Source organism: Salvelinus sp. IW2-2015, unplaced genomic scaffold (genome assembly GCF_002910315.2).
Source record: "Salvelinus sp. IW2-2015 unplaced genomic scaffold, ASM291031v2 Un_scaffold16663, whole genome shotgun sequence".
In the NCBI taxonomy this organism is placed as follows: domain Eukaryota; kingdom Metazoa; phylum Chordata; class Actinopteri; order Salmoniformes; family Salmonidae; genus Salvelinus; species Salvelinus sp. IW2-2015.
In genome coordinates, this window is record NW_019957698.1 from 301,420 (window position 1) to 324,577 (window position 23,158).

The following is a 23,158-nucleotide window of genomic DNA, read 5'->3' on the forward strand; positions in this document are numbered from 1 at the left end:
AATGTTTTGGTACCCTTCCCCAGATCTGTGCCTCGACACAATCCTGTCTCGGAGCACTACGGACATTTCATTCGACCTCATGGCTTGGTTTTTGCTCTGACATGCACTGTCAACTATGGGACCTTATATAGACAGGTGTGTGCCTAAATTCAATCAATTGAATTTACCACAGGTGGACCCCAATCAAGTTGTAGAAACATCAAGGATGATCAATGGAAACAGGATGCCCCACCTGAGCTCAATTTCAAGTCTTATAGCAAAGGGTCTGAATACTTATATAAATAAGGTATCTGTTTTTACATTTTTTATAAATATGTAACATTTTCTAAAAACCTGTTTTCCCGTCATTATGGGGGATCGTGTGTAGCTAGACGAGGAATTATAGGAATTATAGACGAGGTTTATTTAATGCATTTTAGAATAAGGCTGTAACGTAACAAAAGGTGGAAAAAGTCTAGGGGTCTGAATACTTTCCGAATGCACTGTTTATATGTCCCAAATAGCACCCTATTCCCTTAATAGTGCCCTACTTTTGACCATCGCACATAGGGCTAAGGACAAAAGTAGTGCACTATATAAGGAATAGGGTGCCATTTGGGGTAAACACTTGGGGATATTTTGATTGAGATTGAGGGGAGAATCTGCCTGCCTCAACATTTTCACTAATGTAGATCTCATCGCCAGAAGTGGTGACAATAGCATACCCCGAGGCTCGGAACGCAGAGTTCCCGTTGCCCGGGCAACTTCTTCCAAGGTTGGCAGTTCGAAGGGCTCCTCAACCGCAGACGCCTCATCAGCAGCAGCACTGTCTACTGGAGCAGCAACTGGAAACAGGAAGGGTAAAACAGGTTAAATAGGGGTTATATATTAGAATCAATATATAACATTCACAGGATACAGGGATGTATTCAGTAGGGAGAAGCGTTCAAAAGATGAAAATGACTCTTGCACATGTAAAGGACAGCGAATCAGATCTGTTGAGCAAAATACATGTCCAACTGAATGTTCTGTAATGTTGCACCTTCCTCAACAGACCCCAGGTGCATCAAAGAAAAGGCTTTAGCACAGTATTTCTTATGCATCAGCCTAATAAAGACAAGCGTGATGTGGTCAATGAAACTAGTTTCTGAAGAACCACTCATCTAAACAAGCCAATTTAGCCACCACAGCTTCAGTCGTCACACGCCAGGTTCTGTCTGTGCTGTGACCTCTCACCTCTGCCCTTGCAGTTCATAGCCCAGTGTCCTGTGCCTCCGCACTTGAAGCAGGTGTCCCCTGGACGATTGGACCCTCCGAAGCCACCTCTAAACCCTCCTCTGCCTCTTCCCCCTCTAAACCGCGAGTCTGGTCCTCCAAACCTCTCCCCCTTTAGTTGGAACTTCTCCATGGTCAACTGAAACAGAGAGAAAACAGGATAAAATGTGCTGATATCATATATACACGTACTGTCTTCCTAGGCAGGGACTGTATGCTGTAAAGTATTCAGACCCCTTGACTTTTTCCACATTGTTACATTACAGCCTTATTCTAAAATGGATTCAATTGTACACACAATAACCCATAACGACAAAGCGAAAACAGGTTTTTAGACCCATAACGACAAAGCAAAAACAGGTTTTTAGACCCATAACGACAAAGCGAAAACAGGTATTAGAAACCCGGTGGTCACTCTGACAGAGCTCCAGAGTTCCTCTGTGGAGATGGGAAAACCTTCCAGAAGGACAACCATCGAAACCAAGATTGAACTCTTTGGCCTGAATGCCAAGCGTCACATCTGGAGGAAACCTGGCACAATCTCTACGGTGAAGCATGGTGGTGGCAGCATCATGCTGTGGGGATGTTTTTCAGCGGCAGGGACTGGGAGACTAGTCAGGAACCCGATCAAACATCTCTGGAGAGACCTGAAAATAGCTGTGCAGTGACGCTCCCCATCCTACCTGACAGAGCTTGAGAGAATCGGCAGAGAAGAATAGGAGAAACTTCCCAAATACTGGTGTGACAAGCTTGTAGCATCATACCCAAGAAGACTTGAGCATGTAATCACTGCCAAAGGTGTTTCAACAAAGTACTGAGTAAAGGGTCTGAATAGTTATATAAATGTGATTTAAATTTTTTAGACATTGGCAAACAATTTGCATTGTCATTATGGGGTATTGTGTGTAGATTGATGAAGGTAAAAAAACTATTTAATACATTTTTAGAATAAGGCTGTAATGTAACAAAATCTGGAAAAAGTCAAGGGGTCTGAATACTTTCTGAATGCACTGCATGTACCAACTGTACTAGTTTCCTTACCTGCTTCCGTAGGCCAGCGCCCCTACATGCGTATCCTTTGACATGAGACTTATTTTTCAGGTTGATCTTTACAAAGTTCGGGTCCGAGTTCTTGGTGGGTCTGGACAGATGGTGCGAAAGAAAAATCACATTAATACAAAACAATTAGATTATTAAAAATAAGATACAGTTATGACAATTACAGTCAATGAGGAATATGTATTTAAAAAGGGGCTCTCAAGAGTGCATAGATCAATTTGTAAATCTAAATAATATTGTTTGTTGAAATATTTAGTAGTCCAAGGGTAATATAGAGTATCACCCACTTAGGTCTCATAGTGTTGCTCCCCCTGTTCCTGGCAGCTTTGACATCTTCCTCATCCACCTCTCCTAGGAGGTTCTCCTGTGGAACTCTTGGTTTCTGCTTCACTGCTTCCTTCTCTGTGACATCACCATTCCCCTGCTCGCTAGCATTTCCATCACCTGTCTGAGCCTTCTTCTTCCTCGCTCTGGGGGCTTTTTTGGGACTCCTGCCATCAGCTGTAGCCTCTGTAACCTTTTTGGTTCTCCTCCTCTTTTTCACCGCCCCCTCTTTCTCTGTGTCGTCAGGGTTCACTCCATCTGTGTCGTGGTCCCTTTGCCTCTTTTTGCCCTTTTTCTTCGTACCTTTCTTCTCCGGCCCTTGCTCGTCACCCTCAGCCTGCTGTGGTGGCTGCGTCGACACCTCCGCCTCCTCTTCAACTCTTCCTACCCGGCCCTTTCTGGCCCTTGCTCGAGATTTCTTGGCGGTGGTGGCGCCGACGGCTGTCTCTTCTGACGTTCCGCCCTCGGCCTGTCCTCTGAGACCTGGTCTGGTTTCTCCATCCTTTCCTTCTCCGGAGCCAGACCCTAATGAGGAGCGTTGTCCAGTGGACCGCAGACTGGCTGGGACTGCTGCAGACGTTACGCCACAACCAATTTTGGGCTGTTGCTCGTCTGAAAAAGGCAGAGCCTGTGGCATGGTACTCTTGGAAGCCCTCTCCCCCAGGAGAGTTGTCCCTTCGTTCTGCATGGAAGGTATGACAAAGGAACTGGCGGCACGTCCTGGGTTCTCTCCCTCGCCAACGCCTCCCCCTTTCGCCTGCGGTGATCCTACCGCCGACACCACGGCGAGAGACAAATTACCCACAACCGGCTTCTCCGCGACACCCACCTCGTCAAACACCTGACATCTCTCGAGCCAGCTGCTGTCTACAGAGGATAACCTCTTGGTGAAGGTCTGTCTGAGCTGCTGGGCCCGGCTTCCTGCCTGTCTGTCTGATGAGGATGCCCCCGCTGCAGGAGACCACAGCTTGGAGGGCGTGAAGGCTGGCAATGGCTCAAAGGGCTGCTGTGGGTGTTCTGTCCCTGTCTGCACTGGACAGGCCAGGAGGTGTGGACGTGTGTTGGCTGGCTTTAGCAGAGGGGATAACAGTGTATCGCTGCCTGCAGCACCAGCTGCAGGGTTTAGGCTCTGGCCGTCTTTCCAGGACTTCAGAGGTGTTCGACGTGGCGTGAACGACTTCTTCAGAGAAACCGGTCTCTCCTAGAAACAGTTTATAGTGCAGGAAAAAAATATATATATTCAAAATGGCAGAGGTCCAAACTCCCCACATCTCCATCATCACGTTAACTAGCAATTGCAGTTTGCATTTTATACTAAACAGTCTTGGTCTATGTATGCAAAATCAAAATGTATGCAAAAGAGTTTGCAAAAAACAACGTGTGGAACTAGACACAGCCAAACTACACACAGACTGTACCTTTGTTAGAGGTCCCAGGTTTGACTTGAGCTTCATGCCAAAGTACTGGGCCGAGGCTTGGAGGGACTCTCTGTCCTTGGGCGTCAGCGTCAGTTTGGGGGAAGCCATCGGCATGCTCTTACGATTCAGGTGAGTGCCCCAGCAATCGGATTCCTTCAAAGAGAAAACATTAAAAGGGGTATTCTTCAACAACAAAAATAAATACAAAATAATGTATTTAACTAGGCAAGTCAGTTAAGAACAAATTCTTATTTTCAATGACGGCCTACTGGGGAACGGTGGGTTAACTGCCTTGTTCAGGGGCAGAACAGATTTTTACCTTGTCAGCTCGGGGATTTGATCCAGCAACCTTTCGGTTAACAAAGCGGCGAATGGGTATGTATCATTCATTTAAAAGTCAAAAGAACGTATGAAAGAAAATCACATATTGCCCCTTTAAAACACAGTTAACTAATAACTGTGGATGACAAGTGTTATAACAATATAATTACACTGAACCTACCTTCTCAGATGACTGAGTCTGTGCGGTAGGTGTTGGGTCTGTATGCCCATTGCTGCTGTTTTCTTTTGCTTGCTTGAGTGTTCGATATTCTTTGTAGAGCTCTGTGAAACACATGCAGAAACACAAAACTCAAAGCAATGCATTTTAGTAACTGAAAAAGAATACCTGAGTCCTATTCAGTAGGCAGCAAACGGAAGAAAACCTGAATTTGTCCCATAAGAAACGTTTGTTTTTATTTATTTAAATCGGTTGAAAAATGTTTTGCTATGGTGATAACCAATGAATACAAGCCTGAGAGCAGCAACATTTCTCCCCTGTGTTTCAGATCTGATTTTTCAGCCAGTTAAAATATTGGCATGTACTTACTTTTAGCCTCTTCTGGGGCTCCGTCAATATCAACCTGAATAATAGGACACAGTGAGAAAGACTATACGAGTTAGTTACTGTAGGTCTCTGGTTAGTAATACATGATAATTGAATAGCTAATTACCTATAGCTAGTTAGCAAGCTAGATACAGTACCTTGTTGGGCTTTCTTTGATGTTCTTGAACAAATGACTGCTCCCAGGTTTTCAGAAGAATCTTCACATCATTGTATCGATCCATCACTCTGTAGGCATCAACGTTTGTTGAAATGACAAATAAGCAATATTATAAAATCGCCAGCGATTTCAAATGTTAGAGTTTGTGCAAGTTATCTAGCTAGTCAGTCAGGGATTTCAACTGTATCCAAACAGCTGGCTCTCATGACAGTAAAACTGCAAGTCAGACAATGCTATCATTCATTATAAATGTAAAGTAGCGACCTATTATTTTAGACAAGAGAGCCACATATGAGACTAGAAATGAAAATTTAGTAGGGCTGGGCGATATGGACAAAATATCATATCACAGTATATATACAGTGGGGCAAAAAAGTATTTAGTCAGCCACCAATTGTGCAAGTTCTCCCACTTAAAACGATGAGAGAGGCCTATAATTTTCATCATAGGTACACTTCAACTATGACAGACAAAATGAGAAGGAAAAAAAATCCAGAAAATCACATTGTAGGATTTTTAATGAATTTATTTGCAAATTATGGTGGAAAATAAGTATTGTAAGATTTAGAGCCAACTTGCTAAGAAAATGTCATCAATACTGTTGCATAGACCATGTAGACTGGACGCAAGTGTCTCTGGTTGAGGAACATCACATGCACACCTTGAGTGACAGGGGACAAGGCTAGGTCTGTGTGGAAAGCGGCATATATATATATATATATATATATATAGAGAAAGAGAAAGAGGACATTATTCCGTCCCAAATACACCCCCTCTATACACAACTATGACAAAAGAACCAACAAAAACGGGTCACAAGTCCTGCAGCTCTGTACATAGTCAATGCTAGGCTTCGAGGAGACTCATATGGGAGGTACACCTATAGCTCATCTCTTGGCAGTAGTACCGTAGATTACTTTATCACTGACCTCAACCCAGAGTCCTTCAGAGTGTTCACAGTCAGCCCACTGACACCCCTATCAGATGACAGTCAGCCCACTGACACCCCTATCAGATGACAGTCAGCCCACTGACACTCCCTATCAGATGACAGTCCAGCCCACTGACACCCCTATCGAATGACAGTCAGCCACTGACACCCTATCAGATGACAGTCAGCCCACGACACCCTATCAGATGACAGTCAGCCTACTGACACCCCTATCAGATGACAGTCAGCCTACTGACACCCCTATCAGATGACAGTCAGCCCACTGACACCCCTATCAGATGACAGTCAGCCCACTGACACCCCTATCAGATGACAGTCCGCCCACTGACACCCCTATCAGATGACAGCAAAATCACAGTCTACATGAACAGAGCAATACTCAAATGACAGGTAGTCAAAGCCAAAGGAACTGAGTAACATTAAGAAATGCTATAGATGGAAGGAAAGTAGTGTAGAAACCTACCAAAAAAACTATTAGGAAACAACAAATTCAAGCCCTTTTAGACAACTTCCTGGACAAAACATTTCACCGTAATAGTGAAGGTGTAAACCTGGCAGCAGAAAGCCTTAAAAGATTATTTTACCTCTCAGCTTCCCTATCAAATAAAAAAATGTCAAGCAGACAACCTAAGAACATTTTAAACAATGACAAATTGAGAAACCTATCCAACCAAAATCAGAGACCCAGAAAACCTGAGTCAACACCTTCACTATGGTGAATCACTAAAACAATACAGAAAAACACTACGGAAAAAGAGGGAACAGCATGTCAGAAATCAGCTCAATGTAACCACTTTCAGGGAAAATTGGAACACACTAAACAAACAACACAAAGAGTTATCTATCCAAAATATAGATGTATGGATAAAGCACTTCTCCAATCTTTTTGGCTTTTTAACAAAGAACAAACAGCAAAAACATATACATGATCAAATACAAATCTTAGAATCAGCTATTAAAGACTACCAGAACCCACTGGATTCTCCAATTACCTTGAATGAACTACAGGACAAAATACAAACCCTTCAACACCAAAAGGCCTGTGGTGTTGATGGTATCCTAAGTAAAATAAAATATACAGACCACAATTTTCAATTGGCTATACTTAAAAAAAGCAATATCATCCTCAGCTCTGGCATCTCCCCCAATATTTGGAACCATAGACTGATCACCCCAATGCACAAAAGTGGAGACAAATTTGACCCCAATAACTACCGTGGGATATGGGTCAACAGCAACCTTGGGAAAATCCTCTGCATTATCATTAACAGCAGACTTGTACATTTCGTCAGTGAAAACAATGTACTGAGCAAATATCAAATTGGCTTTATACCAAATTTCCATATGACAGACCACATAGTCACCTTGCACACCCTAACTGACAAACAAACAAACCAAAACAAAGGCAAAGTCTTCTGATGCTTTGTTGATTTTTAAGCTGTGAAAGATCTGAGAGACGAGGCAAGAAGGGCCTTCTACGCCATGGAAAAGGAACATAAAATGTAACATACCAATTAGGATCTGGTTAAAAAAATACTTGAATCAGTTATAGAACCCATTGCTTTTTATGGTTGTGAGGTCTGGGGTCACTCACCAACCAATAATTCACAAAATGGGACAAACACCAAATTGAGACTCTGCATGCAGAATTAGGCCCGATACCCGCAAATGATCAAAATCCAGAAAGGAGACGTTCAATTCTAGAACCACCTAAAAGGAAGCGATTCCCAAACCTTCCATAAAGCCATCATCTACAGAGAGATGAACATAGAGACAAGTCCCCTAAGTAAGCTGGTCCTGGGGCTCTGCTCACAAACAGACCCCACAGAGCCCAAGGACACCAACACAATTAGACCCAACCAAATCATGAGAAAACAAAGAATTACTTGACACATTGGAAAGAATTTACCAAAAAACAGAGCAAACTGGAATTATATTTGGCCCTAAACAGAGAGTACACAGTGGCAGAATACCTGACCACTGTGACTGACCCAAAATTAAGGGAAGCTTTGACTATGTACCGACTCAGTGAGCATGGCCTTGATATTGAGAGATGCCGCCTAGGCAGACCTGGCTCTCAAGAGAAAACACTGCCCACAAAATGATGTGGAAACGGAGCTGCACTTCCTGCCACATTTATGACCATATCAGACACGCATTTCCCTCAGATTACACAGACCCACAAAGAATTCCAAAACAAATCCAATTTTGATAAACTCTCATATCTATTAGGTGAAATACCACTCATCACAGCATCAAGATTTGTGACCTGTTGCCACAAAAAAGGGCAACCAGTGAAGAAGAAACATTGTAAATGCAAACCATGTGTTTACTTATTTTCCCTTTTGTACTCCAACTATTTGCACATCATTATAACACTGTACATAGCCATAATATGTCATTTGAAATGTGTCTATTCCTTTAAAACTGAGTGTAATGTTACGGTTAATTTTTGACTGATTACTTAAGTTTTGCAGAACTGACAATATGCACGCATTTTGCGTAAAAACTACGCAATTCTCTGTCCATGTACGCAGGTACGAGATCCGAGTTAAAAGTACGCAGAAATGAATAGGGCCTGATAAAAACATTTTAATGAAAAATAAATCACTGAGTAGATCTAACATCCCGATTCTCGAGCTGCAACACACAGACATGTACGGAGTTGTGTCAACGGACGTGTATTGATCTCCATAATTATTCAATGTAGCTACTGTAGTCTGCCCCTCCTCCTGTTTGTTGTGATGCTGAGTTTGCCGACCTTCAGCTGTACGTAAACACATGGACAAATCCCTTTTCGACTGTGTGTTGTGGATAGGTAAACACGAATTGTTTCAAGCTAACGTTAGCAAACATAATATGGACATAAAGTGGGCTCTAAAGTGCCAGCAGTTCACTCGCATTTGCTAGTGAAAGAAATTAAATGCAAATACGAAAAATAACCGGTCTCATTTGTGCGAGTGTGATATACATTTAATTCTGCGTCCCATTAGTTGTATTTTCCACGTAACATTACGAGGATCACGCAACCTGATAGACTAACTATGATCCACGTCACAAAAAGCATTACAAAAGTATAATCAAAAATAAATAAACATATTGGCATTAAATGGAGTCGGGAGTTTAGAAGACTGCGCGATGAAGAATGACTGTGTCAGGTATTAGCTATAGAGGCAATGCTTCTAAAATGTCTTTGCACTAGATTTGAGATTTTATCAATTTCTAAAATCTGAAATGATGTATGCGCTACAAAGACATCCAATAAGCACCTTTACATCGGCTGAAACACCGGACTCTTCAAGCGAACAACGTTCAGATTCCCTTTGCGGTAGCCTACTTAAGCTTTGTTTAGACAGTTTGCGGTCTGTGTCGATGTGATCATTTGTTTTTATGTTTTCAAAATTAATTCGCTTTAAGTGTTGATTAGGAACCATGTCTAAAAAGCCAATACTTGCGAGCTGGCACTAGTGATTGGCCCTGTTTGAGAGGTGACAAGCGTTCCTCTACTATAGAGACTAAACTTGGGGGCCAAGGCAAGCTGGATCTGAAGACCTACAATGCATGCGTCAGAAACTTCTTTTTTTCTGCAGTAGACTGACTACATGTTGCTGAAATGTCCATTTGGAGATGTGCTCCACCATGCAGTGGTCACTGACGTTGACTGCCAAATTCTCATCCCACAACTGGTTTTTCATGGCACGCTTTCCCTGGATTATTCCTGAGGGAGCCTCTGTTGATCTGGTGGAAGATGAGTTTAGACTCTTTGGCAACAACCTTTGAGCAGAGTCTGGTCAACATGCACACGGATCAGGCCTGGAGAGAAATCGGCACAATGAAAAAAAGGGGAGGGGGGACTCCCACCTTTCGGCTGTGATGCTGGGGATATTGGTCATATGCAATAAAGACTGCGAACGAATATTCAGTCTCGTTTCCAAGAACAAACCCCAGTACAGAGCCTCCCTCAGTATAGACATGCTGAGTGTCCTCGTTACCAAGAAGGTTTCAATGATTGCCAGAGGAACTGTTTGCCACAGAGAAATCTACCCCGATGCCCAGCTACGTAAGGCTAAATCTGCTAGCTACCAGGCAAATCTGTCTAGGAAATGATTTCCTGAACATTTGAAGGTCTCCAGAATATTTGTTCTCACCCACTGTTTCCTATCATAGCTTTTTCGTTTTTATTATGGATAGCATGTCTATTTCATACTGATGCTCTGCTTCAAACATTTCTTATTCTTATCATAGAGTTAAAAAAGTATAATTGGATAAGACATTTGTACCTAAACAAACAACTTGTTATTTGTTTAATAAAATAAAAAACAACTCCAAGAATAAAGGCCCTTTGTGTGTTCTTTCTAATTAGAGCTTGTTAGTGAATTTTACCATATGTGTAAATGGAATGCTGTCAGGAAACTATTCCAACCTTCTATAGACTTGATCAAATTCTAGAATTTCGATCAGACTCACAAACATGCGCGTGCACGAGCGTGCGGGGGGAAAGAAAACCCCAAATTCCAATTTTCCGCGCGAGTCTACTACTCTAAAAAGTTGGACAGGGTTGGCAGGTCTGCTTTTGTTAATTATCTATTTAACTTGTTTTGGCAATGTAAACATATTGTAATGAACTGGCTACATCATAAAGGAACAATTGTTCAGACAGAGAATTGAGTTTACGAATGTCCTGTTTATCAACCCAACTCCACATAGGCTACTGTTTGGCCGTAGCCCACGCCAAATAAATGAAAGATACCCTATAAAATAAAATAAACACCACCACTCCACCAGGATGCCCGACATCAGAACATTCCAGGCATTCCCGTGATTGACAGATAGCAGGTTGATTGGCATGTCGGACCCCGCGAACACTGGTTACTGGTAAATACAACACAACCAACGAATAAAATAACACACAACTGTCTGTGCGAGTCGCTACAATATGTGTCCCAAGCCAACAAAGCCCTTTGAATTGATTTCAATTGAGTTGAATGAGAGAGGACTCAAGTAGCGAAGTAAACTATAAAAATGGACGTTACACACGGTGTATCACACTTTCTTTTAAAACATTAAAATACCTTTATAGAAGGTAAAGTAAAAACACAATCCCGTCCGTGCATCAATACCGGTATATCGTAAAATACAGTATAGTATAGCGCCCACCCCTAAAATGTAGGCAAGCTACAACCACAGATAGAAAAAACAATGGGTTAGTTTAAAAACATCTTTGCTACAACAGTGGGTTCAAAAAGTCCCAATATACCGTAATCTCAAGCAAAATAAATTCGAAGTTTCTTACTTGTCTGCTGGCAATAAGAATCCTAAACGCTGCTTTGAAAGAGCCTAAATGAGCTTCTTACACCAGGAGAATATGTCGTGCTGAGCATATGTTGTTTCCACTATTTTAGCGCGCTTTAAAATGACATGCAGTAATCTACCAATCGAAAGGCTGCTGAGAAAATGAAACCAATCAGAACTAAGGATTACCTTTGGAAGCGGATATATCTATATTATCTGTAAGCCTATTGGAGACGCAAAATGTCAAATGCGGAAGTACTTATTTATCCGCGTGGAACGGCCCACGTGAATGAGGTGAGTGTGCGTCATAATAAACTTTTGATCAATGTCGTTTGATCAATGTTACAGAACCGTACGATTGGTTTTAAATCCAGAAATATGTATCAAGCCAGCTAGCTACGTTGTTTTCTACACTTTTAACAGTCAAGGAATTCGGGTGGTTTTATATCGCCTGAGATATAGAAACTAACGTGAACCCATGTTCGACCGGCTAGCTAGCACGATCGAAAGGACTCAGATATGATTATGCTATGTGACAGAATGAGTTTAATGTAACTTACTGACTTTGTAATTTATATTCACCATGTATGTTTATATTGTGTTCTAGCTACATTGTATCTAACCAGTTATCATTGGTCTAATTTTCCTCTCTGTCTTTGTAGCAAGCTTTCTTTACACTTGTGGAATTGTAACCCTGTATCTTCTGACTGTCAACTTTTGGATTAGTGAAGATTTGGATTGCCCATCACACATTGCCTGTCCACCATCATGCTGAGTGACGTGGAGGCAAAAGAGCTGCTGTCCTTCCTCACCCTGAACACCAGGCCGGACGTCAAGGGCCAGGCCACAGAGTACATTCTGGGCCTATCTGGCAACAGGGACGGCTGTCGCTACCTTCAGTCAAAACCTGACTTCCTTAAAGCCCTGGTGACCCTCACCACCGACCCCTCTATCGCTATCGTCAAAGACTGTTACCACTCTCTCATCAACCTCTCGGCTGACGAGACCATGCACCAACCTCTGGTGAAGGACGCTGACTTTCTCCCTATGTTGTTTAAAAACCTCCTGGACCCAGAGTTTATGTTTGCAGACCGTATCTGTACGATCCTTACTAACCTGTCGCGGCACGTGAAGACGTGTAAAGAAGTGTTTAAGGCTATGCAGGAGCAGGAGATAGGTCTGACACAGGTAGTGGAAATCTTCTGCACTGAGGGCTACAATAAGCAGGTGTCGCTCCATTACCTGGGCCCCCTCCTCTCCAACTTGACTCAGCTGCCGGAGACCAGACACTTTATCCTGGATAGGGAGAGGTCAGTGGCTGGGTGCTTAGCTCATGAGATCCAGGTTTAGCCTAGGCTAGGTTATGTCTTTTGACTTTTCTCATCATCTGGTAATACATGCTATACATGCCTAAAGAGATGTCCAACTTCCTGCCCAATAAGTGTTACCTGTCTGTTCCCTGTCCAATGATGATGCCTGTTCTTTGTGTGTATGTTTCATGGTCCACAGGTGTGTAGTGCAGAGACTCCTTCCCTACGTACAATACGAGGCCTCCACAATCAGACGAGGGGGAGTCATTGGCACTCTGAGAAATTGTTGCTTTGACCATGGTAAGGGATGAAAAGACACACGCATACATGTTAATGGCTGTAGGACAGTCAGTTTTAACCTTCCTAGTTCATGCCCCGTTTTGTGTTGAATTGAAGAAGATTAATTTTCGGTAAACGTTCTAGCTATGTTGACCTTTGACCTTGATATGTTTGATATGTTTTCAAGAAAGGGTAAGAGAATAAAAATTCCTGATTCGGATATCTTACGATTTCCCCCAGCTCATCATGAGTGGTTGCTGAGTGATACAGTGGACATTCTGCCTTTCCTGTTGCTGCCTCTCGCTGGGCCTGAGGAACTGTCTGACGAGGAGAATGAAGGTAAGGAGGACACCACGGCATGGCAAAGTGTTTCTCATCTCCCTGCAGAATAGACAGGATCCAGCTGTAGCCGACAGCGTATCATGTACTGTACCAGGCACTGTGATTTCAGATGTTTCAACAGTCCTTAAATACACCCTCGGCCCTAAGGAATAGGGTGAAGTTGCCCCAAGATCAGTGGTATTCAAACTTTTTTTCTAGTTAGTATGCACTACTAACAATTAATAACAATGGGGCGGCAGGTAGCCTAGTGGTTAGAGCATTGGACAAGTAACCGAAAGGTTGCAAGATCGAATCCCCGAGCTGACAAGGTAAAAATCTGTTATTCTGCCCCTGAACAAGGCAGTTAACCCACTGTTCCTAGGCTGTCATTGAAAATAAGAATTTGTTCTTAACTGGACTTGACCGAGTTAAAATAAGATAAAATAAAAAAGTAGCAGGTTAGTTAGTTACACACGATATAACAGGTTAGTAGTTACACACGGATATAACAGGTTAGTTAGTTACACACTGATATAACAGGTTAGTTAGTTACACACTGATATAACAGGTTAGTTAGTTACACACTGATATTTTTTATTTTATTTCACCTTTATTTAACCAGGTAGGCCAGTTGAGAACACCTTTATTTAACCAGGTAGGCCAGTTGAGAACACCTTTATTTAACCAGGTAGGCCAGTTGAGAACAAGTTCTGGCCAAGATAAAGCAAAGCAGTGTGACACAAACAACAACAGAGTTACACATGGAATAAGCTAATTTACAGTCAATAACACAATAGAAATGTCTATATACAGTGTGTGCAAATGAAGTAAGATTAGGGGGGTAAGGCAATAAATAGTCCGTCGTGGCGAAATAATTACAATTTTGCAAATTAACACTGGCGTGATAGATGTGCAGAAGATGAATGTGCAAGTAGAGATACTGGAGTGCAAAGGAGCAAAAAATATAATAACAATATGGGGATGAGGTAGTTGGATGGGCTATTTACAGATGAGCTATGTACAGGTACAATTATCTGTAAGCTGCTCTGATAGCTGATGCTTAAAGCTACTGAGGGAGATATGAGTCTCTAGCTTCAGTGATTTTTGCAATTCATTAGTCATTTGCAGCAGAGTGCTGGAAGGAAAGGCGGCCAAAGTAGGACTTGACTTTGGGGGTGACCAGTGAAATATACCTGCTGGAGCGCGTGCTACAGGTGGGTGCTGCTATGGTGACCAGTGAGCTGAGATAAGGTGGGGCTTTACCTAGCAAGGACTTATAGTTGACCTGGAGCCAGTGGGTTTGGCGACGAATATGAAGCGAGGGCCAGCCAACGAGAGCATACGGGTCGCAGTGGTGGGTAGTATATGGGGCTTTGGTGACGAAACGGATGGCACTGTGATAGACTGCATCCATTTTGCTGAGTAGAGTGTTGGAGGCTATTTTGTAAGTGACATCGCCAAAGTCAAGGATCGGTAGGATAGTCAGTTTTACGAGGGTATGTTTGGCAGCATGAGTGAAGGATGCTTTGTTGTGAAATAGGAAGCCGATTCTAGATTTCATTTTGTATTGGATGCTTAATGTGAGTCTGGAAGGAGAGTTTACAGTCTAACCAGACACTTAGGTAGTTGTCCACATATTCTAAGTCAGAACCGTCCAGAGTAGTGATGCTAGGCGGGCGGGTAGGTGCGGGCAGCGATCGGTTGAAGAGCATGCATTTAGTTTTACTTGTATTTAAGAGCAATTGGAGGCCACGGAAGGAGAGTTGTATGGCATTGAAGTTCGTCTGGAGGTTAGTTAACACAGTGTCCAAAGAAGGGCCAGAATTATACAGAATGGTGTCGTCTGCGTAGAGGTGGATCAGAGAATCACCGGCTGCAAGAGCGACATCATTGATGTATACAGAGAAAAGAGTCGGCCTGAGAATTGAACCCTGTGGCACCCCCATAGAGAATGCCAGAGGTCCGGACAACAGGCCCTCCGATTTGACACACTGAACTCTATCTGAGAAGTAGTTGGTGAACCAGGCGAGGCAGTCATTTGAGAAACCAAGGCTGTCTGCCGATAAGAATGTGGTAATTGACAGTCAAACGTTTTGGCCAGGTCGATGAATACGGCTCCACAGTATAGTCTTTTGTCGATGGCAATTATGATATCGTTTAGGACCTTGAGCGTGGCTAAGGTGCACCCATGACCAGCTTGGAAACCAGATTGCATAGTGGAAAAGGTACGGTGGAATTCGAAATGGTCGGTGATCTGTTTGTTAACTTGGCTTTCGAAGACCTTAAAAAGGTAGGGTAGGACAGATATAGGTCTGTAACAGTTTGGGTCTAGAGTGTCTCCCCCTTTGAAGAGGGGGATGACCGCGGCAGCTTTCCAATCTTTGGGGATCTCAGATGATACGAAAGAGAGGTTGAACAGGCTAGTAATAGTGGTTGCAACAATGGCGGTGGATAATTTTAGGAGGGTCCAGATTGTCTAGCCCAGTTGATTTGTAGGGGTCCAGATTTTGCAGCTCTTTCAGAACACCAGCTATCTGGATTTGGGTGAAGGAGAAATGGTGGGGGGCTTGTGCAAGTTGCCGTGGGGGGGGGGGGGGGGTTGCAGAGCTGTTGGTAGGGGTAGCCAGGTGGAAAGCAAGTCCCGCCGTAGAAAAATGCTTATTGAAATTCTCAATAATCGTAGATTTATCAGTGGTGACCGTGTTTCCTAGCCTCAGTGCAGTGGGCAGCTGGTTATATAACAGGTTAGTTGGTAGACGCTGACATAACCGGTTAGTTGGTAGACGCTGACATAACCGGTTAGTTGGTAGACGCTGACATAACCGGTTAGTTGGTAGACGCTGACATAACCGGTTAGTTGGTAGACGCTGACATAACCGGTTAGTTGGTAGACGCTGACATAACCGGTTAGTTGGTAGACGCTGACATAACCGGTTAGTTGGTAGACGCTGACATAACCGGTTAGTTGGTAGACGCTGACATAACCGGTTAGAGCAGTGATATTCAAATGTTTCAGCGAGGATCCCATTTTGGGGGGGTGACAGATTTCTGGGTCACCGTTTTTCCCCCCCAAGATTTCTTGCGATCCCAACCCAATCTAATGACGACCTTAAAATCATGAAATTTAGTTTTACAACAATAACCTTCAATTTATAGAATTTTTAGCCCCCCCCCCCCCAAAAAAAAAAAAAAAAACATTTTGGCGACCCCACTGCAGTTCCCTCGATTTTGAGTCAGTTTGACATTTTACCCACTAATGGTTAGGATTAGGGGAAGGGAAGATCATCCTAGATCTATACCTAGGGGTAACTTCAGAGCTCATTCCTATTTCCAGCTGCAACAGGAAATCATTGTGCCTGTGGCATGAGCATGTCTGCTGCAGTTGCCCTCTCCTCCATAGGGTGCAATGTGTTTGTTCTGTGCAGATGGCAGGTGGAATTTCAAGGCACTGTGTATTTGTCCCCACCTTGTGCATGTACATTTTTGATCAACTCTCCATGCACAATAACGTCAGAGGGACCCAAATAGAAAATGTTGAAGATCCTTCCAAGGAAGTTGTGAATCTGTGCTGTACTCAGCCCGGGGTTCAATTTTAAAGGCGGTGGTCACGTAAAAATAGTTAAACATTTTTCATTTGTTTTGATGTTTATTAGTCTTGTGGCACATGGCCACGTTAACTAGTCTTTATAGAAGGCTACACAGCCTGAGATGCTAGAGAAGAATTCATAAAGAGAGGGTGTGCGTCACAAGGCCCACAGTTTGTACTGTGAACAACATGCATTGATTAAAACACTTCAACTCCTTGATATAGCCTACTGCTAATGTAATACAGTAAGATATCTGCATTAAAATGTAGCCTAATACTGATGGTACATTATTCCTATTCAATGAAGGGTTACCCGTCGACCTCCAGTACTTGCCAGAGGACAAGAAAAGAGAGGAGGATCCCGACATTCGCAAGATGCTCATTGAGACCATGATACTGGTTGGTGTACCCAGGAGTCAATACCAAGCTTCCACCAACACTTCAAATCAATGCTTATTTGTCACATTTACTGTTTTGCAGATGTTACCGCGGGTGCAACGAAATGCTTTGTTTCTGGCTCCAAACACTTAACCATCTTTGTCACTAAACCAGAAAAGCTCTTTCTGTATAACCCAAACTGATTTTAACAGCTGGAAATACTCCTAACTTGACGTTTTTCTCTTGATGCACCCAGCTGACTGCTACCAAAGTGGGCCGGCAGTTTCTGAAGGCCAAGAACACCTATGCCATCATGAGGGAGTTCCACAACTGGGAAAAGGAACCTCACGTGGCCGCTGCTTGTGAGAAGTTTATACAGGTAAACTACGAATATGCACAGAGTATACCAAACATTAGGAACACCTTCCTAATATTGAGTTGCACCTCCTTTTGCCCTCAGAACAGCCTCAATTCGTTGGGGCATGGACTCTATAAGGTGACAAGCGTTCCACAGGGATGCTGGCCCATGTTGACTCCAATGCTTCTCACAGTTGTCATGTTGGCTGGATGTCCATTGGGTGGTGGACCATTCTTGATACACATGGGAAACTGTTGAACATGAAAAACCCAGCAGCGTTGCAGTTCTTGACACAAACCAGTGTGCCTGGCACCTACTACCATACCCCGTTCAAATGCACTTAAATGTTGTGTCTTGGCCATTCACCCTCTGAATGGCACACATACACAATCCATGTCTCAATTGTCTCAAGGCTTAAAAATCCTTCTTTAACATGTCCCCTCCCCTTCATCTACACTGATTTGAAGTGGATTTAACAAGTGACAACAATAAGGGATCATAGCTTTTGCCTGTCATGGAAAGAGCAGGTGTCCTTAATGTTTTGTGTACTCTGTGTATAATTTACAGTAATGTGTGTTAGGTTTGTACTAAGATCAACAAACGGTTGCTGTAATTCTGAAGCAGACCTCTGCAGTTAGGGTTTAGGTTTACCCTATTAAATCAACCCAGAGCAACCTCATGGTGAGCTGTTGCTGCGTTATTCACAAGCAAGTCCAGATTTTCCAGCTGTCGTCATGGCACCATGGTAACCAGTACGTTCGGGAATTGCATGGCTTCTTGTTGTGCTTGGTAAAACACCCCAGTCTACAATCCCAATTAATCTCATGACATGTCAATACTCTGAGTGCTGAAATTTACAGCAGCGGCTGACTGAGAAAATGTAATCTGTATCCCAAATGGCACCCTAGTCCCTACATAGTGCACTACTTTTAACCAGGGCCCTGTGGGGCTCTATGGGCTTTGGGCAAAAGTAGTGTACTATAGGGATCCATTTAGGACACAGCCAGGATGTTCTGATTGGCTGGGAAAAGCTTCCACTGTTCCTTCCCTGCATAGTGCCTGCTCTGCAGTGGCATTCTGGTAGTGGGGAACGACTGAGTGGAAAAGATGTCACTCGGTCTTGGATGAAACCCCCTGATACACTCCATACAGCTAGGAGATCCCTTTTGAGTTCTGGTCCAGAGGTACGAGTTCAGTCTTTAGCTACCCAGACAGTTTAATCGCAGTCATAAAGCATATAAATCTAGCGAGTTGAAATCTGAGCATGATATTTATCTAAGATTAATGGTATTTTTATGCTGAATCTTGTGCTTAACAAGGCTGTAACATTTTATTTTTACGTTTCTTGAGCTAATTTGTTGTCAATTCCAGTCTGTAGTAATGTTGAGGATGTCGTTGGAATATTTTGCTCTATAGTTTTTTCACTTAAAGTAAGTCTTTCTTAATGTGTTTGCCACCAGCATTGATGTATCCTTTGTATGTGCACGTCTCTCTCTGTCAGGTGCTGATCGGGGACGAACCGGAGCCAGGCATGGAGAACTTGTTGGAGGTGGAGATTCCTGAGGATATGGAGGTGAAGCTCAAAGACATGGATGCCAAGGAGCAGGAGCAGTTGGAGAAGGACCAGGAAGATCTGTTAAATCCAGACAAGCCCCAGCAGTGTGGAGGCATAGTGAGGATGATGTAGCAGGGAGGTCTTTTCTACATTTCATCTGAGCCACCATCTGATGAACAATGGAACCAAACCAACTGCTGAACAGAAGATCATTCTTGCCATCACAACAACAAACTTGCATGTAAACAGGAGTCGGGAAGGACTGTGTTGTATTTTCACATAATATAAATTCAGACAACAGAAGTCAAGTAACCATTAAAATAATTTTGTTTTTAACGAAAAGAGTGTGTCCTTAATTTATTTTCTGTAGGAACCCCAAAATGTTTGAGTCCCAAATGGAATCATGTTTGAGCCCACAGTAGTCCATGGTAACATAATCCATGGTTAGCAGCCGCTAGGCTAGTAGCCAGGAGTAGGAATCCTCAGGCTGCTATCAGACAGTTTACCTGAGAAGCTGTGCAGCTGCCTGTTGGGCTGCTGGTCCTTATGGGCTGAGCTGGGCTTCCTAATGTTAGGTAGGTTGTGGAAGGGCTTGGGGGTGGAGGGCTGCCACTGTAACAGCTTCTAAATCAGGTCCTGGCAGCCTGGAGGGGCACACAGCCCGGGGACATTAGAACTACAGCTCTTTATGGCAAAGTAGTTTCATTGACTTTAAAGTAACATCAACAAGTAAAGACAGGCTCACATCCAACAAAAGTCATCTATTTTTTTTTCAATTTACATCACCGCTCTATAATAATCATACAAATGTATAATTTCAGTAATTGAAGGCATTCGTATTTTGATTTATTTTGAGCTGGGCTGAAAAGTATTTGGGTATACTTTCTTTCCAAGACATTTGTACAGTTGTGGCCAAAAGTTTTGAGAATGACACAAATATTAATTTCCACAGTTTGCTGCTTCAGTGTCTTCAGATGTTACTATGGAATACTGAAGTATAATTACAAGCATTTCATAAGTGTCAAAGGCTTTCATTGACAATTACATGAAGTTGATGCAAAGAATCAATATTTGCAGTGTTGACCCTTATTTTTCAAGATCTCTGCAATCGACCCTGGCATGCTGTCAATTAACTTCTGGGCCACATCCTGACTGATGGCAGCCCATTCTTGCATAGTGTCACGTCCTGACCATAGAGAGCCCTGTTTTTCTATGGTAGAGTAGGTCAGGGTGTGACTTAGTCTAGTTTATATTTTCTATGTGGGGTTCTAGTTTTGTTTTTCTATGTTGGTGATTTTGTATGATTCCCAATTAGAGGCAGCTGGTATCGTTGTCTCTAATTGGGGATCATATTTAGGTAGCTTTTTTCCACCTGTGTTTTGTGGGATATTGTTTTGTGCATCACTTAGTCACGTTTCTTTATTGTTTGTTTTGCTGAAGTTTCACTTAGAAATAAAGATGTGGAACTCAACCTCCGCTCCGCCTTGGTCCGTCCATACGATCGTGACAGAATATCCCACCACAACGGGACCAAGCAGCGTGCCCGGGAGGAGATGACATCCTGGTCTTTGGAGGAGATCGAGGAGAGAATATCCTGGACTTGGGAGGAAGTCTTGGCAAGACACGAAAGCCTGCCGTGGAAACAGACGACAGGAGAGAAGGGAGGACAGAGACGACGCCGGGTTTCGCGGCCACATAAAAAGCCCAAAAAACAGTCCGAAAATATTTTGTGGGGGGCACAAAGGGTGGTCGGCGGAGCCAAGGGGTGAACCAGAGCCAGTCTGGGAGAAGAGGAAGAAACTGGAGGAGAGTGAACGGAGAGAGTTAGAGACCGTCAGAGAGTGGATGGAGGTATTGGAGGAGAAAGAGCGTAGAGAGTTGTTGAGTTGGTGGAAGATGCAAGACATTTGCCCTAAGGAGCATGTAATCAGTTTAATGCCACCTGAGTCAGCTCCCCATACTCGTCCTGAGGAGCATGCTATTAGTCTGAAATCTGTGCCGGCTCCACACATCAGGTCTCCAGTACGCCTCCACAGCCCAGTACGTCCTGTGCCAGCTCCTCGCACTCACCGTGCGAAGTGTGTCATAGTTCCGGTACAATTGATGCCGGCTATACGCACCAGGTCTCCAGTGCGCCTTCACAGCCCAGTACGTCCTGTGCCAGCTCCACGCACCAGGCCTCCAGTGCGCCTCCCCAGTCCGGTACATCCTGTGCCGGCTCCACGCACTAGGCTTCCAGTGCGCCTTTACAGTCCGGTACGTCCTGTGCCTCCTCCCCGCACTCGCCCTGAAGTGCGTGTCACCAGTCCTGTGCCACCTGTACCGGCCCCATGGATCAGGCCTCCAGTGCGCCTTCACAGTCCAGAGCTTCCGGCGACAGTCCCCGGTCCAGAGCTTCCGGCGACAGTCCCCGGTCCAGAGCTTCCGGCGACAGTACCCGGTCCGGAACCTCCTGAGACGGTCCACAGTCCGGAACCTCCATCTCCAGGGCAGGAGCCTTCCTCTGCGCCGATGTCCAGTCCAAACACGGCGTACAGTCCAGCTCCATGGCAGTAGCCTTCCTCTGCGCAGTCCAGACACGGGCGTCCAGTCCCGCTCCATGGCAGGAGTCTTCAGCTGCGCCGATGCGCAGTCCAGACACGGGCGTCCAGTCCCGCTCCATGGCAGGAGTCTTCCTCTGCGCCGATGTCCAGGCCAGGGCCGGTGTCCAGTCCCGCTCCATGGCAGGAGCCTTCCTCGGCATCTAGGTCCTGTTCAGGCACAGTGTTCAGCCTAGGTCCATGGGTGACCAGCTAACTTCCAGTAAGCAGAAAATAGTTGTGTTCAAAACTATGACAGTGATATGCGATGCCCCTTTGCTGTGTATGGCTGTGTTATTTATTGGTAACATGACTGTCAACATATACAGTAGGTAACTATTATACGGGGACCAATGAGTAGGCTAGTTCTGTAGAAGTCATTGGATGATACTCATTTAGCTATTTAATGAAGTGTGAGACTTGTTCTAGGGTGTGTCCCAAATGCCGCTCCTATTCCTTATAAAGTGCACTACTTTTTACAAGAGCCCTATAGGCCCTGGTCAAAAGTAGTGCACTATATAGGGAATAGGGAGCCATTTGAGACGCAAATCACTGATGACTCACAGGCTCCACAGGTCAGCTTGTTCTCCGTTGTATTTGTGAGACAGCAGGATCTCTGGGGCAGTGTAGGCCACCGAGCCACAGAACGTGTTCATCAAAGCACTCCTGTCTGTGTCTTGGTTGTCAAAGCCAAAGTCTACCAGGCACAGCACAAACAGCATACACATACACACACACATACACACACATACACACACACACACACACACACAGAGTCAGTGATGCACAGGGTTTGATGAGGTGGGTAGTGGAGTGCATGGTTATTTTACCAGTCAATTTCACAAATCCTTGCTCATCCAACAGTATGTTTTCACATTTTAAGTCTCTGGAAAGGAATAGGAAATACATTAAAAAAGACAGTGTTGCAAGCCATGGTGACTGCAAGAAATATTGACATTACCTCTGTGCCTAATCTGGGTGTGGCAGGCAGCAACAGTGCTTGGTTGCTGTGGTATTACCAGTGTTTGGTTGCTGTGGTATTACCTGCATTTGGTTGCTGTGGTATTACCAGTGTTTGGTTGCTGTGGTATTACCAGTGTTTGGTTGCTGTGGTATTACCAGTGTTTGGTTGCTGTGGTATTACCAGTGGTTTTGGTTGCTGTGGTATTACCTGTGTTTGGTTGCTGTGGTATTACCTGTGTTTGGTTGCTGTGGTATTACCTGTGTTTGGTTGCTGTGGTATTACCTGTAAACTACAATATGTGATTGTTGTGGTTTTACTCAACAACATATGATGCTGTTGGCATTACCTGTGATTTTGCAGATATAGAATCAGATTGTTGCAGCAACAGCATTGAGGTGTTACCTGTCTACTATGTGGTTGTTATGACAGACAGTGAGGTGTTACCTGTCTACTATGTGGTTGTTATGACAGACAGTGAGGTGTTAC

General features: G+C 43.9%; 2 protein-coding genes across 3 annotated transcripts in view; one reads left to right on the forward strand and one right to left on the reverse strand.

Moving 5' to 3' along the window:
* The window catches only part of recql4 (RecQ helicase-like 4), a 31,650-nt gene extending 20,212 nt beyond the window's left edge, over positions 1–11,438 (reverse strand). The window contains exons 1-9 of the mRNA XM_024146983.2: positions 11,344–11,438; positions 5,079–5,166; positions 4,924–4,957; positions 4,558–4,658; positions 4,056–4,208; positions 2,601–3,838; positions 2,296–2,395; positions 1,216–1,393; positions 705–824 (exon numbers count right to left, since the gene is read on the reverse strand). Coding sequence (XP_024002751.1) covers positions 705–824; positions 1,216–1,393; positions 2,296–2,395; positions 2,601–3,838; positions 4,056–4,208; positions 4,558–4,658; positions 4,924–4,957; positions 5,079–5,162 — 2,008 coding nt within the window. The 5' untranslated portion in view covers positions 5,163–5,166; positions 11,344–11,438. The remainder of the gene's footprint in view (positions 1–704; positions 825–1,215; positions 1,394–2,295; positions 2,396–2,600; positions 3,839–4,055; positions 4,209–4,557; positions 4,659–4,923; positions 4,958–5,078; positions 5,167–11,343) is intronic.
* Positions 11,439–11,573: 135 nt separating this feature from the next.
* LOC112081028 (protein HGH1 homolog) lies at positions 11,574–19,471 on the forward strand. Of its 2 annotated transcripts, none has more exons than XM_024146985.2 (7): positions 11,574–11,636; positions 12,005–12,652; positions 12,852–12,952; positions 13,172–13,270; positions 17,146–17,237; positions 17,473–17,595; positions 19,076–19,471. In XM_024146985.2, the coding sequence occupies exons 2-7, from the start codon at positions 12,111–12,113 to the stop codon at positions 19,259–19,261; spliced, it is 1,143 nt and encodes a 380-aa protein (XP_024002753.1). In that variant the 5' UTR covers positions 11,574–11,636; positions 12,005–12,110; the 3' UTR covers positions 19,262–19,471. The 2 variants fall into 2 exon arrangements, with proteins under 2 accessions (XP_024002753.1, XP_024002754.1); XM_024146986.2 differs by lacking the exon at positions 11,574–11,636 and adding an exon at positions 11,659–11,893.
* Positions 19,472–23,158: the final 3,687 nt, after the last annotated feature.

Excerpts from the sequence above, each read along its gene's own strand:
- LOC112081028 (XM_024146985.2), top strand. The coding sequence starts at position 12,111 with ATGCTGAGTGACGTGGAGGCAAAAGAGCTGCTGTCCTTCCTCACCCTG. Across the intron at positions 12,653-12,851 it reads TTTATCCTGGATAGGGAGAG|GTGTGTAGTGCAGAGACTCC; the intron begins GTCAGTGGCTGG and ends CATGGTCCACAG. Across the intron at positions 13,271-17,145 it reads GTCTGACGAGGAGAATGAAG|GGTTACCCGTCGACCTCCAG; the intron begins GTAAGGAGGACA and ends TATTCAATGAAG.